Source organism: Cupressus sempervirens, chromosome 4 (genome assembly GCF_028749045.1).
Source record: "Cupressus sempervirens isolate cs-2001-9-10 chromosome 4, ASM2874904v1, whole genome shotgun sequence".
NCBI lineage: Eukaryota > Viridiplantae > Streptophyta > Pinopsida > Cupressales > Cupressaceae > Cupressus > Cupressus sempervirens.
The window spans coordinates 3,819,203-3,835,139 of NC_143121.1; the positions used below are offsets into that span (position 1 = coordinate 3,819,203).

General features: G+C 33.2%; 1 protein-coding gene across 2 annotated transcripts; it reads left to right on the forward strand.

Moving 5' to 3' along the window:
* Positions 1-10,240: 10,240 nt before the first annotated feature.
* On the forward strand, positions 10,241-13,841 carry LOC149559640 (disease resistance protein RPV1-like). Of its 2 annotated transcripts, none has more exons than XM_089824221.1 (7): positions 10,241-10,601; positions 10,717-10,853; positions 11,034-11,347; positions 11,670-11,830; positions 11,930-12,903; positions 12,998-13,279; positions 13,376-13,841. In XM_089824221.1, exons 3-7 carry the CDS (start codon positions 11,043-11,045, stop codon positions 13,781-13,783), a joined length of 2,130 nt encoding a protein of 709 aa, XP_089680347.1. In that variant the 5' UTR covers positions 10,241-10,601; positions 10,717-10,853; positions 11,034-11,042; the 3' UTR covers positions 13,784-13,841. The 2 variants fall into 2 exon arrangements, with proteins under 2 accessions (XP_089680347.1, XP_089680346.1); XM_089824220.1 differs by having other exon boundaries at positions 10,743-10,853.
* Positions 13,842-15,937: the final 2,096 nt, after the last annotated feature.

The window sequence follows — 15,937 nt, forward strand, 5'->3', positions numbered from 1 at the left end:
AGAATTATAATAGTATAATGGACAACTACTTCAATGCATTTAAAAAGAAAATGAACAATAGGTTCAATATTTCTAAAAAGTTAGTTGAAGACTATAACAATGATGTATGCTTCATGTTGGACAATGACAAGGTGTACATTTAGGTAGTTACACCTAGAATTGCATGGGTAAAACCTCTTGATTATGAGGTTAATATTGATGAAACAAAGGATATAATTGAAGCTCTTGTCAATGAACTAGTTGATCTTAAGGGTGCATACTTTGGAATGTATGATGAAGCAAAAGCCAAGATTGAACTTGAAATAAAGCTCCCTCAGGTATTCAACAAAGGAAAGAAAAGGATTGCAAAACTGAAATCAAGCTCAACCCTCTTTTTGACCAAGGGAAAAGGCAAGGATGAGGAGGAAGTAGAAGATGAAGAAGAATCTGAGAAAGAATAAACATTGAAGAAGAAGGGCAAGGTTATCATCACTAAGCTAGCCAAGCCATCCAGTGCAGTATTCACCAGGAGGTCGAGAAAGAAGGATGATAAAGAAGGTGGAGAGATTATATTCAATAGAAATCTACCCACCTTCCTGGACAAATTAAAGGAATTGGAAGCTGGAGCAGGCATTACAAACTTCAAAGCATTAAAGTATGAAACTAGGACTAAGGCTGAGTAGAAGAAAATAGAAGATTTGGTCATGGATAAAATGGGTAAGTGGAAGTACTAACTTGACCAACTTATATCTTAGATTCCTAATGCTTTAATGGAGAAAATAAAGCCAAGATGGGAGTTTTCCATGCAAACTATCAAGGACATATATGGGAAAACCTTGAGGTAGCTATTACCAAGCATATTAGATGCAAAGGTAAAAGAGTCACTAAAGAAAAATGAAGATAAGATCTCTTAAGTTTAATACTTGCCTGATTTTGATGAAGGATATTGAGCATATTGTGAAGAATGTCATAAACACTTGGAAGAATGTTTACCATCTTCACAAACCAAGTTATTTTCCCATAGATGTAAAGGATGATGAAGATGAAGAAGACAAGGATGAAGAGGATGATGAATGATCAACTCATTTTTTTATAGTTGATTATCAAGAGTACAACGAGGAAGAGGCTATTGAGGAAGAAAAGTAAGATGATGAGGAGATTGACCTAGTCAAGATAGCTGCTACAATCATTGCCTCATTTCCTCACTACCCAAGCAAACTAGTGACTACATCAAGCATTGAGATAGCTTTAGCAAGTTTGATTGTGACCACCAGTGACAACTCAAATGTCCAATCAGTCTTTTCCCATACTCAACTCAACGCATCAATGGTAGAAGTAACCTCCACTTCATCTACTGAACTGTAGACTCCTTCTTCATCAACCAAATTGGCTTTATCTACTAAGTTGGCATCATCAACTATTGATACACTAGTTTTAAGTACTTTAGTTTTGAGCACTACAATTTTGAGTACATCAAATTTGAGTTCTTCAACTATTTCTGTTAGTATTCCTTCAATCAATAAAGTATGAGTTTTCACAACAAGTCCTAGCATATCTACTATTGTTTCTATTATGGATACAAAGGCAATAAGTGTAATGATAGTTGAGACCAAGCCTCAACCGAGCACAAAATTTTTGGGAAAAAGAAAGGAGATAGAGGAAGACATTGACTTAGATGAGGAAATGGTAATCCCAAATTGGGATAGTTATAACCTCACTCTATAGACCAAATCCAAACATTTGGAAAACTCCTCTAGAAGAATGAAAAACAACAAAGACTAGGAGAGGAGAGAGATAAGGAATTCAAGATAATTGAAGAAGCAAAGAACATTTTGCCAGAGGCCATAGGTATTGAGGTTGATTCTTCTCAACCAATTTTGTATCAGCTAGTAGAGGTAGTCTAGAAATTTAATGAAGATACTAATGGACAAGATAAGCTAGTGTAGAAGGCTGAAAATAAGTTTGATAATAAAGTATTGGAGCAAATTTCTCAATAGATAGCTATACATCAAGTAGAACTTTCTATAATTTTGGGCAATATAGAAGCATCTTGTTCAAATGTGTCATCACTTCTTGGAAAGTTGTGTGATGTTTTTGAGTTTACTAAGGAAATAAAGGACAAATTGTCCAAAATAGATGAAGATTTGAAGGCTAGTGCTCAGTAGCTGCAACTTGACCCTAATTCAAGCTCTGAACATTTCAAGAAAATAAGATTTTTTTCAGATATGTAAGCTAAATTTCTTAGAGAAGAAGTAAGGATTAGATCCATATTGATAAATATACAACATATGATTCTTGCCAACATGGATGCACTGTAGAAACATATTGCACATTCAAAAATTCTCATCCATGACAATAACTTCTCCTTTGCAGACCATATGATAGAATTGCCAGCAAAAGTCCAAGTTGTACTTCACACATGTAAGGTCTTGCAAGATAATTGGGATAAAGCCTTGGCAATCATTCTCAAGGTACACTCAAAATTCTTATCTCATTTTGGTGTTTCTATGTAATAAATAAAGTAAATCTTTGGCATTACTATCAAAAAGGGGGAGAAAGATGTATGGTATGGGGGAGAACATGCAATGGGAATAAGATATGTTGTATATAGCAAGAAGATGTATAGTATACTTACAAAATCAATTTTGAAAAATTTCAAAAATAGTATACTCTACCGGGCCACTATCACAAGGTGGTGGATAAAAGGTACTCATCAAACCTTTTAAATTTAGCTTTGGTTGACAAGTGTTTTTGTCACTAATGCCAAAGGGGGAGATTGCTAACATATCAATCAAGTTTTTTATCAGTGACACACACTTATTCAAATTGTATATAGCTACTGAGCTCATTATACAACTATCAGTGTTTGCCAAGCATTTCAGTTGCTATCAAGTTCTACAATTGCTACCAAGTCCCTTGGAAAAATTCTAGTGGTTATTAAGCAAACTCAATTACTGTGAAGATCAATAGACTAAGCCAAGTTGTGTAGTGTTCATCGAGTTCGCAATGTATATGATGTGAATCCAGTGTTAATTGAGCTACTCTATGTTAACCAAATGGTTCAATTTATACTGAGCTCAAGGTGATAGTATTTATCAAGTTTTTTCATGGTAAACAAATGATTCAATTCATGTCGAGTTGCATAATATCTACCAAGTCACCAATGCAGACCGAGTTCAAGACTACTTGGAAGTGATCAGTATGGACCGAGCTTCTACATCTACTAAGTACATGACGATGTCAAGCATTGATAGTGGATGCCAAGTATTAGAACCTCACTGAGTCAATCTTCAGAACCTGACTATCTTCATGTAGGCCAACCTTATAATATTTGTGTTAACTTGTATTATGGCCAACTTTTTAAGTATGTAAATTGGATTGGTATATATATATATATATATATATATATATATATATATATATATATATAATGTATTGTATCATATCCAAGTGTGTATGTAAGAAGTGCAATGTAATCGAATGTAGGCAGAGAAGAGTAGTAAAGAGAAAATTAAAAAGGCCATAACATTATAAGGAAATATAGAGACATATCTATCATAGAAAGGTGATCAATAGACAAAGGAATCTCATTTAGTAAACCAAGTTGTAGATGAGAGATCAATTACTACTTCATTCTAATAGGTGGATCAGTCAAATCCTTTAATAAGGTAGACCTAACAGTCTCTTATAAATCTATTTACCGAGTGCATACTTCATTATATGTTGGAAATCCTTTCACAAGGTGGACCTAGCATTTCTTATTGCTCTTAATAGGGTAGATCGTCAAAAGTGATCAATGTTAGCCTTAACAGACCAACTTTATACTATGGTACTAAATTTTGTGGGTATCATCCCCACCCTAGTATTACTTTCTCTTTGGAAGGTTTTTGGGTCACCAAATCTTATGTCAAAGTGTTATGCATGCTTTCATGTTTTCAGTTTCTTATGCATGTAATTAGATCATATTATGATGAATTAAATGCTAATTGGATTGTTGGATTAAGAACCAAAATTGTTGAAGTTTTAGAACTTACTGATTCACCCCTCTTCTCTCAGTAACTTAGCATAGTCTTGAATATTTCCAACATGCTTTATGCAATTGAAATATCTTTATTGGATTCACTTGCTTTATCTTTTTAAATTAATTTATTATATTTAGATTCTTATGCATACTTTATGCAATTAAAAATAATTTTAATAAATTAATACCTTTTCCATTCTTTAATTTTTTTTTGAAGCATTTAATTGATAAAATGTTTATCAACTCAATTAATAATAATATTTAGCACTTATTTTTAAAATCATCTCCTAAATATATTATTATTAAATTAAATAAATATTATTATGCTCAAAAATTAAACTTATAATTTTATCTTTAAATTTAACTCTTTTATTTAATTAATTTCCCAATCAATTAAATATAATTAAATATTTAAAATCTCATAATAAATTTTCATTAAATTAAATCATTAATTTAATCTCTTAATTAGACTTAATTAATAGAAAAATCACCAAAGACCTATAGGATGGAATACGAAAACCCATCATAGAAAACACATACAAGATCAAACCAAAGGGTTATAATCACAAATTTATGCCATAGGACACATTCAAAAGGTAATCATCTCAGATACTTGTCCTAGTTTTCTAGGAAAAATGGGTTTAAAGGTTAGGATTTGGACTTAAGAATTTATCTCCCCTCTCTTACCATTGAGATAACGTGATAGGGTATGCTTATCCTAGCATAACAGAGAAGTCGATACATGGCACATATAATCTGCATAAAAACCACACATGTACAAACACATATATTCTAAACTAAATAGTCAATGGTAGGAAGTGGTGCATCGTGTAGATCCCAACTAGTAGGTGACTACGACTCCCTTCCTTAACCATATCAGAAATGCTATACATTAAGAAAACATACAAACACACCATAGAAATGCAGTATTGGGTAAGTATCCATAAGAAAACACATATGATAATCCATCTAACTAATCATCATGCATACATGAAGTAAATGATACTAAGTAGTCTCATCATAAAATCAACTGAATATGAAACAATATATGATAATCTAAAATAAAGTGCCATTAATCATCGAGTATAAAACTAGCTTAAAAGAGTTTGAAAATAATCATAAAATGCAAACTAGGGAAAGCACTAGAGTAACTCCAACTTCTATGAATGCTACATTCATAATAAGTGTGTGTAAAGTGTCATGATCCTCTTAATGAGGATAAACTAATTTCTTTTATAAAAGGAATTACAAAATGAGTTGTCCTCGCATGTGGACTAGAGGACAAGTAAATGAAATGTCCTTCACATGTGTAAAAGATGACAAACTACATATAGGGATCCTTGAAATATGTCAAACTAAATACATCTAAGGAAAGATTAATATTTAGTTTATAAGTCAATCTTAGACATGACATCAAGTTAGAAATCACAATGAAACTGATCATAAGATTTAGAAATATCCATCATGAGGTTCATCCCTATCCTTTTTCTTTTGTCCATATAATAAATTATCTTATTATTTGAGATTATAGTATCAAAGATCTGTTGACTTGGGACAAATTCTTTCTAGGAGGGGCTTACAAAATTATTCGGAAATGGCTTGATGTGGTTAGTGAGAACCTTAGAAAGGACTTTGTAAACCATGTTACACAATCTTATGGCTCTAAAATCCATAAGAGACTTAGGCTCTTGAAGTTTAGGCCCCATGACAATTTATGTCTAGTATAGGCTTTCTAAGAATTTACCTATTCTAACAAATTCTTTCAAAGCTTTGGTGAGGTCATCTTTAATAAGGTCCCAAAATGATTGGAAGATTGTAGGGGGGAATCAATTAAGTATAGGAGTACTATAACCATTCAAATAGAACATTTTCACCTTGACCTCCTCGTTAGTGACAAGTTGAAGGAGTTGCACATTGTCATTATTATTTAGCATGTAATGCCCCGCCAAGGGATCCAAAGAATTAACCTAGAGAATTTCACTAAGTTTAGAAGAAAAAAAAAAAAAATTCTGAAAGTAAACATCACATATAACTTATGCACAATAACGGAAGCAATAGCAATGTCCATCTAAAAGTAAACATAACATACATAATAGATTACATTCTTTAAGATCCCTTAATGTTGAATTACATACATGAATCCATCTAGTACAACATCCTCATGAAATGATAATTCTAATGTTTATACATTACATTTCAAATGCGCATTCATCCACTGTACATGTCACAAGGTATGATAAGCTCAAAATATACATACATAGAATAAGGTACATCATCCTATTCTAATCCATGATACATCAAAGTACAGATAATCACATGATACACATGATACATCATCATAGAAGACATATACATCCATCATAAAGATCAAACATAATAAACTAAGTGCACGGTTCCTCCCAACCGTCAATACCATCATTAGACCATCGTGGATCCTAGCCATCCATCCGTGCGTAACATTCCAAATCACCGAAGAGATCATCGGCACTAACATAGTAGGAATGTCACTCCTAATATATATAACATCATATGTAGAAAGTAATCTAACATGCAAATAAAAGCATAAGATAACATCATCTAACATATGCTAATCATCAATGAAAAAGGATACACATCCACCATCATGAAGGACGCATCAGCCACGATGTCTCAATGAATCTCAAAATGATAAGAGTGGAAAATACACTACCACCCAATCGCATGGTACCTAAGTGGTCCACTCCCACCATGCTAAGGAGATAATGTCAAGTCCCAAACAGGCTATCAAAATCACATAGCACATATATCCATAAGTCTAGGAATCCTAAAAGTATACTAACTGAAAGGTTCCAATCACAAAATCTGACATCTAATCCCAGAGGCACACAATGACATGTAGGAACCTACTATGCAAGTGGGAAAGTGTCATCGCAATTATCACGTTCAAGTTACCCTGGCAGTTAGCTAAACTCCATGGGTCCATACTGATTTCATGCGGCCACTAGTATCCTCTCATACTGACGAGGCATACTACGGAATGCAAGGTCACAACCATGCGTCTCACTACTCCCATCCTAGCCTGTACAAGTGCTCAAGGCATGGGCGAGAAAAAAACTCTTATCTTTTTAGGTTCATTCAGTTAGTATTAGGTGTGAATGTTATCACTTATTAATCCAACTTACAATGAGTTACCCTGGCATCCTCTTAGGGCCCCGACCCCCATTGCAAGCCACTTCCCGTCACTACATGCAGATATCCTACCCTAATGCTCATGGAATCATAAATCTCAAAATCACAAAAGATAATCCATAATAAAATCATCAAATATGCATAAAAGCATCAAATCTCCATGAGCAAACATCCATAGAAAATCATGAACACAACATCTCTCTATTGGTAACTGAAGTATCACTGATAATCAAAGTATCCAATGGTTCTCAATAACCAAAATATATTTCAATCATACCGATCGAAGACTCCAAAAATGGTTGAGTCAAACATGCCACATCATGACATCATCAAGAATAAATCCACATCTCAGTCCCATCATGGTGACTAGAAAATAATCAAGGATAACTGATCGATGACCAAAATAATGGTTAGTTCAAGAGTCTCATACACAAGAATCTCAACTATAACAATTAGTAATCACAACCAATACATAGAGCATTCCATCACATAACCATGGTTGGGTTTATAAAGATCGAGATTAAAACATCATCATGACATCATAATCACATAACCCCCAAGCCTCTACTAGACGTCCTATACTGGTCAACACTAGTCAACCCAAAACCCAAAACAATAGCATAAAGAATACACAATGCAAACACATGTTTTGGTTTTGCTAAGTCTCCAAATTTGAATTTAAATGTCTCATTTTACATTTTTCCAAATTATATCAAGTGGAGAAATTTCACGTTTTACCTAACCCATGTTTTGTATTAATAGATAAAAGTTTTTCCTTCTAACTCTTATAATTTCAATTTTCTAAATATTCAAGGACTAAATGTTACTTGAATAACCACCCACATCGTGCTTCAATAAGATGCAAATAACATGGATGAATGCAAATATTATCTATCTTCCACCCTTAGCAAATTAGCTTTGTATCTTTAAATTTGATTTATGTTAATGTTTAAATAATTAATTTACTTTTTTCTACTATAAAAAAATTCACATAATTTGTTTATCAGTTATTAGTTAAATTTATAACCATTGTTCATCGATCAATATCTTATAAAATAATAATTATCTAATATATTAAATGTCATTTAATATACTAAATAATATTAACTAATGCTAATTATAATAATATTTAATAGTTATCGCTTTACTCTGAATACCCCATTAACTAATCAAAAACTTATATTGATTGAATTTATTATAACTTTAAAAAAAACCTAATCACGAATTCTATCCTACGATCTCTAATATAATGTCGCTACCTTATCAATATACCTGCCCACGTATGATGGTCGTGTGGCCTATCTTAGCTGTGCGGCAGTATATATGGAGATTGTTTCTCCATGCGTACAATACCACAAGTTGCGGATAGTAAGAAAGAAGATGGAGTAAGGGGTCACCCCAATAAATTTAATTGCCTTCTAAGTCGCTGCGGACTCTAATACGTGCAATTTGTGGGTCATAGGCCCTCTGCGAAACTCGCAGTATGACGCCGTCAGATATGGAATAAGAGGGGGGCACTGTAGTATTAAGAGAGACCCACCCCATTCGCAGGTACCGTGCACATTAAAAGTTGTCGGAGTACTATGTCAACTGGAAATCATGATTTCATTATAATCTATCAAATGTTGTCCCTTGTCCAGCACTATGTTCTAACACTTAGTCATCACTGGATTGCTCTATCGCTACTAAGTGTTCTTTCTCGGCATAGTTACTGACACTTAGTCAATACTGAGGCTTGGTTGACACTAAATTTTCTCAGCTTTTACTGACACTCGGTCAACTCTAGCATAACTCGACATAAACTTCAAGTTCCTTAATGTTCTTCTCTTTTGCTTGGTCAAGCCTATACATTTTGTCTTTCTTTGATCACTTCTTCTAGGGTTCAGTACAACTATCTTCTTCACTTGTATTATGTCTAAACAATCATATTATCTTGTCAAAGTCTAACTGATCAAGTGCCTCACTGCAATTCCTCATAACTCAACTTTTCATCTAGGTCTTTTGTTATGTCCTACGCTCAAATCTTCTTCATCAATCATCTTGATATGATGCCACGCTCAGATAAAAAGTATCTTACCAATAAGGTTTGACATCAACAACAATATAACAATTGTTCAAATTGTAGTTTCCAACATGTCCATATTGTCTATGCACCATGTTGTACTTTCAATATAGAGGACTCTCTATCAACATTTACCACAATCATTTTTTAATTACTAATATGAAATTATTAATGATATAATTACAGCTATTTAATCTAATATCATAATTCTTATATAACAACAATATTCTAAAATTCTATGTAAATTGACTTTTTAAATTAGAAAAATGTAACGACTAATAATATTTAAAATAAAACAATGTAACAGCCAATGATATTTGAATTTCTGTCATGAGATTACTAAATTTTTAGATTCCATCAACACTAACAAATTCTTTTCTCTAATTCTTATACCTAAAAATATATTTATAAATCTGCACGTTCCACTTTAAAAATTAAATAACGTAATGACCTACAAGATAACCTGAGGTTACGAACCTCTCATGTGAAAGTGTATATTATACTTTGTTGACCAGACCAATTCATTATACGTGCTTTGAAGATATGTTAGATTCGCTCAGTTAGCTTTCTAAGTCGGTGTATTCGGTCATGTTTCCACAATCACAAAAGGAATGGGCAGCAAAGATGTACAGCATGTACAGCACTCGTCAGTCTCTCTTTTTTTTGTCGTTGCCGTACAATTATTCAATGTTTGGCCCTCACCAAAAGTTTTCGAGGTCCCTTCTTTGCACCTGCGAAACCTCTGTTTCGGGATGAAAACAGCTGTGTTGCATTTCCATCTTTTCAACCACGTCACACATTGAAATTTGCTGGAAAATATTGCCCAGGAAAATATTGCCTAGAAAATATTGCTGGAAAATTTCCACAATTATTCCATTTGTGGGTCTCACAACAAGTTCTTCAATACAGCTGTCTTGAACATCCATCTTTTTAACCATGCCCCACTTTGACGATTGTTTGGAAAACACCCGAATCAATGATAAAAGGCCAGACGAGCCCAGTGAGTTATCAATCATCTTGTTTCAGAAGAAAGAATAAGGAGGAGCTTTTGTAATTTTTCTTCTGTGTTTTATTTCTCGACTGTTAGTCATGGGAAAGTTTCCTTCTCTGTTGTCCTGTTTCTCCTGCAGTTGCTTTTCATCCTCTTCTCAACAGCCAGCATATGTTGGGGTTTCTTCCCCTCCATCTTCTTCACAACAACCAGCAAATGTTGGGGTTTCTACTTCTCCATCATCTTCTCAACAACATTCATCCTCTTCTCAACCTTCAACTGCCACTGTTACTGATTTGAAGACTTCTCTAGAAAATTTCAATGATATGAGCCAGCTTCGAGGTCTGATTAACTTGCTAGAAGATTTTTTGAAGACAGCGGTGAGTTTATTTAGTTTTGTATAATAGGTGTTTCTTCAGTTCTAATTTAAGAATATCTTTTGGTTCTCGAAAATTATGGCTATGTACACATGGCTTCTTAATATATTCTTGGTAGGATATAATATTTTGGTCAAAACACAGTCGGGAGAGAAGGACGAAGGAGGATCCAGTTCAGAAGTGAGTTCATATATTCAGGATGGCCAAACATTCCTCGAGTTTGTAGATAAACACGTTGGCAAACTTCCTCAAAAGGTAAAGATTCCGTTTCAGAGCGCACTCAAATCAATTTCTTTTAAAATTCCAATTCCACTTGTATAGTCAATTATTAATCAATGTGTGGCTACAAATCTAAACATTTAGGAAAGGAATTAAACATAGAGTAGATTTTGATTAGCATAGCTTCCTCACATTTGATTGGACTTCTCCGTACAGGAAGATTCGATGGATGGCTTGAGTGCAGAGACCCACAAAATCCTCATAAAATTGCTGGAAGGCGCTGGGAAAATTCATTGGGTGGGGGCAGCGCTTTCTGTAGTGGGATTCGTACTTAGTAGATTTAACGAGATGTCTAACAACAAGATCGAGTGCCTTGACCTTTTGAAAGCTATGGTTAATCTTGGGAAGCAAATCGTAGAGTTGAATGAGCAAATGCCAGATCAGAAGCAGAAATTAGAGGAGGCAGTGGAATGCATTGTTGAAGGATGTTGTATGTGCACCTCTCAACTCGTAACCTCTAAATATTTCAGGTGAGTTCAATTACTTGATCAGTTTTATTTGGGAGGAAAATCCGAAAAATTATCCCCCGTTTTTCAGCTTCACTGTTTAACTTCTTTTGAGATGTTTTTTTGTTGAGAATTTATATTGTTAAAATCGAGTTAGATATAATTTGGTGTTAAACAATTGTATGATAAAATGGAAAATTTTCAATATAAGGTTTAATGGTCAAAATTTTAAAGAATTCTGTCTTGGCATTTTATTTGAAAGGTTCAAAGCAGATTATCTTTTCATACAAATGTAAGCAAGATTGAATTATATTTAACCTCAATCGAAAATTTGAAATATGTGTAGGTTTCTCACTTCTTCAGTCACTGCCGATAGTTTAAAGGCCTTCCAAGTCAGAATAGACCGTCTGCACAGCGATCTCCAAATGTGGGGTATTATTGACTTACAGAAAAGACTGCCAAGGCTTGCTTCGCAGTCACAGAAACTCTACGCAAATGAAGGGGCAGGTAAGATATTCTTATCTTTTACTCATTCTTTTTAACTATTATGTTAGGTTTTGAGTTCTGCTAAAAACATTGATTTGAGAATTTATACAAATTTTACAGTTGGAATCGACAGTGCACGGGATGAAGTAATTCGACTTTTAGATTTGAGTGCACAACATGCATCCGCAAGAGTTGTGGTTGTCCATGGTTTTGGCGGAATTGGAAAAACCACTATAGCCGATGCCGTATATGCACACATTGACCTCCACAGTTATAAACATTGTAGAATTCACATGGATCAAAATTGTACAAAGAATGATCTCAAAGTCCTCCAAGGACAGATTTTGAATGAGTTGTTCCAAAAGAACTTGAAATTGAGTAACTGTGACCATGGTCGAGGACTGATCATGTTACTCTCTGTACACAATCCTGATCAGCCTCTGTTTCTCTACATTGACAATGGCCTCAAAAGTACAGATCTGGAAGATCTCTTACCTGCAGACTTGGGCAGTTGGCTTCCACAGAAGAGTAGAATTCTTGTCACTACTCGAAATCTGCAAGAGACAGACATGTTTGTCAGCAGGAATATTCAACGCAAGCAATATGCTGTGATTCCTCTCCCAAAAAGAGAGGCCAGAGAGATTTTGTTGAAGAAAGTGTGGGAGTTAGAGCACCTCCTTGATTTGTGTGGCGGGGTTCCACTTCTGCTGGAGTTAGCTGGTTCGCAACTGGCTATAAATAGTAAAAGTAGAGATTACATAATATTAGAGATGCTCAGACAAGGAGAGAAGGTGGAGGAGAAAGATACAAGTGACCGAATGGTTGATTTTGTTGACCACAGATTATTACCACCTGTTCAAGAGGCTTTCCTAGATATAGCATGCTTCTTTCCAACAGGATACAGTAATAAATCTGTGGCATGCAGTGTTGGAGAGGAGGAGTTCAGAGCTCTAGAGGAGGCCTCATTGGTCAAGACAGATGAAAGTGACTGTATGATTGTCCACGACATAGTCCGAGCAAGAGGGAAAAAGATGTCAGAGGGAAGCAGAATTACAGAGCCCGAGAGATTGAGCGAATGTTTGAAAGATGAAGAGGTACGTCAGTACAAAATGTCTCTTGTTAATTAATATAAACAAAACATATTTGCTCTTCATAATCATAGTAACAGAACTCTTTATTTTGGTGCAGAAACTCAAAAATCTAAAAGGTATCCGTTTTGATATATCGTTGGAGCAGCCTCCAATAGAAATTAACGAATATCATCTGAATTGTATGAGTAACTCGTTAAGAATATTATCATATTATAGAGAATCTCAAATTACATTCAGTGGGAAATGCCATAGCCAGTTTAAGCAGCTCAGGGACCTCACTCTTCCAAGTGGCACTTCCGATTTACCGATGGAGCTCGAGAAACTAGAGCATCTTCGCTCCTATAGGGGCCCATTGACGCAAGGCATGAGTTTGTACAAGGTAAGATTTGCAATATTTATCTTTTCAAATAGCTCTGACTAGATTTTACAATGGCATTTGACATCTTCTTAATAATTGTTGTGTGCAAATACGTAGCTTCCTCCAAATCTGCGTGCTATGTACATCACAAATATAATTTGTTCTGAAAATGGAATTGCAAATTCTAAAAGTTCTCCCGAGGTCGCTCAAGATTCTTCTCTTGTAAGGTTGTGTTTTTGGGGAATTTCAAGTATGGAAAGGTTACCAGATGGAGTAGAAACGCTAACAAAGCTAGAGGAATTAATAGTTTTCGGTTGCCATGAGTTGAGGGAACTTCCTTCCAAAATAGGGGAACTTACGAATTTGGAAGAATTAGGTATCTGCGGCTGTCCTCTCTTACAGGAATGGCCCTTGAGTTTTGGAGATCTTTCAAAATTGAAGACATTAAAATTGATTCGTTGTTCTTCAAAATTAAAAGAATCCGTACCCCACAATATCAAACAAAATTGTAAAATAATATCTTAAACAATTTTTCTACATTATATTCTTTAATTTTTATTGGAAGATTTTTTCTATTGTTCAATATGTGATGAGATAAGTAAGAAACTTCTAATAATCTTTTATATTCTAAATAAAAATGTTTATTTTACTTTGTATATATAATTGTTATTTAAAATTAAAATAAAATATATTTTAAACTTTTAAAACTAAAATAATATACATATAAAGAAAAACTATAAATTGTAAAATTAAGTTCTCTATATATAACAATTAATCTTCATTAATTGAAAGTGATTTGAAAGTATTAATGTCTATTTATTATTATTTTTTAAATTCAAATGTAAAGAAAATGTGTAGATGATTCATAATTTGAAGATTAAATCTCTCTCTATTTTTGTAATGTAAATGATTTACAAGTGGTGTATATATTTTGATCATATAAGTTAATATAATATAATAGTACTAATGTTTATAAAATTCTGAAATTTTTTGAAAATGGGTAGAATATAATTTTGTGAAAAAATATTCAAGTTAATAATTTCAATTTGATGAAAAATGGTGGAAAATAGGAAATATGATTTTTTTAATAGCCTAAGATATGATACATAAGAAAAATTGATTAAATATTTGTTTATTTATATTTTTCTAAAATCAATTATTCTAAAATTTCATATGATTTATGGAATGTTATACATTATCAACACAATAAAAAAATCTTATGCATGTGTAGAATTATATATCGAAAATCCATTGATGGAAATTTGCAAAACTTGCACAAGCACTAGCTCATCTACAGGTTGTAGTGGAAGCCAATATATTTAGTTATTAGTCCTACCTAACTATAGGCAGGGACTATAGTTTTTGCTTGCTTATCTTCAATTAATCCATGTTATGTGGCACCCTTCGCTTATATTATTTGGGGTAATTCTATAATATTGATTAATAGTGACTAGATTTAAGCATTTCTACTTCATCATATTTTTGCTATAATTTTGGTGTGTTGTTCTTTCTTGTTCCTCTTTTCTTGACGATGTGTTCTCTGCTTTGTTGCATGATTGATTGTGTGAGTATTTTTTATTATAGGTTTGTTAAAGCTTGAGGTTTGAGATTGGGCAAGGATATTTTATTATGGGTTTGTTAACGCTTGAGATTTTGAGATTGTGCAAGTCTCTTTCATTACAATTTTTTTAAAGCTTAAGTTTTGAAATTATGGAGGTGCATTTCATTACAAGTTTGTTAAAGTTTCAATTTGAGGTTGTCAGAAAATGTTTCAGTACTTTGAAGCTTAAATCTTGAAACTATGTGAGAATGTTTTAAGAACTCTTGTTAAAACTTGAAATTACTAAAAATTAGAGATGAATCTATGTAGATATATGTGGTTTCAATTCTTGGCGCAAGTTTTTGCAAAACCATACAAAACTTAAAGGAAGCAACAGTGCATCGTACACAATGTTAAAGGAGTGTAGTATGGATTTTGACAAGACTACGCACAAACTACTTTGTCAAGGTACAACCTTAGGTTTTATCATTCTTTTTTGTCCATTGCTTAATTTTGCTACTATTTATTATTTAAGGCCTTTAGAACATATCACCTCAGACTATTTTAGCACATGTTGAGTTTGAATAAAATGTAATGAAAAGGTATACTTAATTTTACCACAGTCCTATTGTAATGAAAAAAATGTTTTTTTTTTCTTTTTTGGGTTGATAAAATCTAGAGTACTAGTCTTTTATCAAAAGAGATGTTACTGCCTTGGCATGATTATTATTCAATAAGTCAAAATCACTTTTCTATGGATTTCTGTAGCCATGTTTGTAATAGTTCTAAGGAAAGAGAAAATTTGAAAATTGAAGTAGATAAACTAAAGAGTGTAGATTGTGCATAATTTTAACCTTAATGAAAATCTTAAATTTTATTTTCTTATGAAAAATCATATAAGATTTTTTTCTATATGGTAGGAGTAATATAAAAAATGTACCCAATGATTTTAGTATAATGCTTCATATTTTTTATTTATATAATTCTAACTAATAGCTTACTTATAAAGATTACCTTATTTTTTACATACATACAATTTCCTCTAATTGTATCCCTAGATGTTTGCAATGACTACAACTAGACAATAGTGGCTCACTAAATAACACCTCTTAAACCCTAAAACCTCAATACTTAGTATA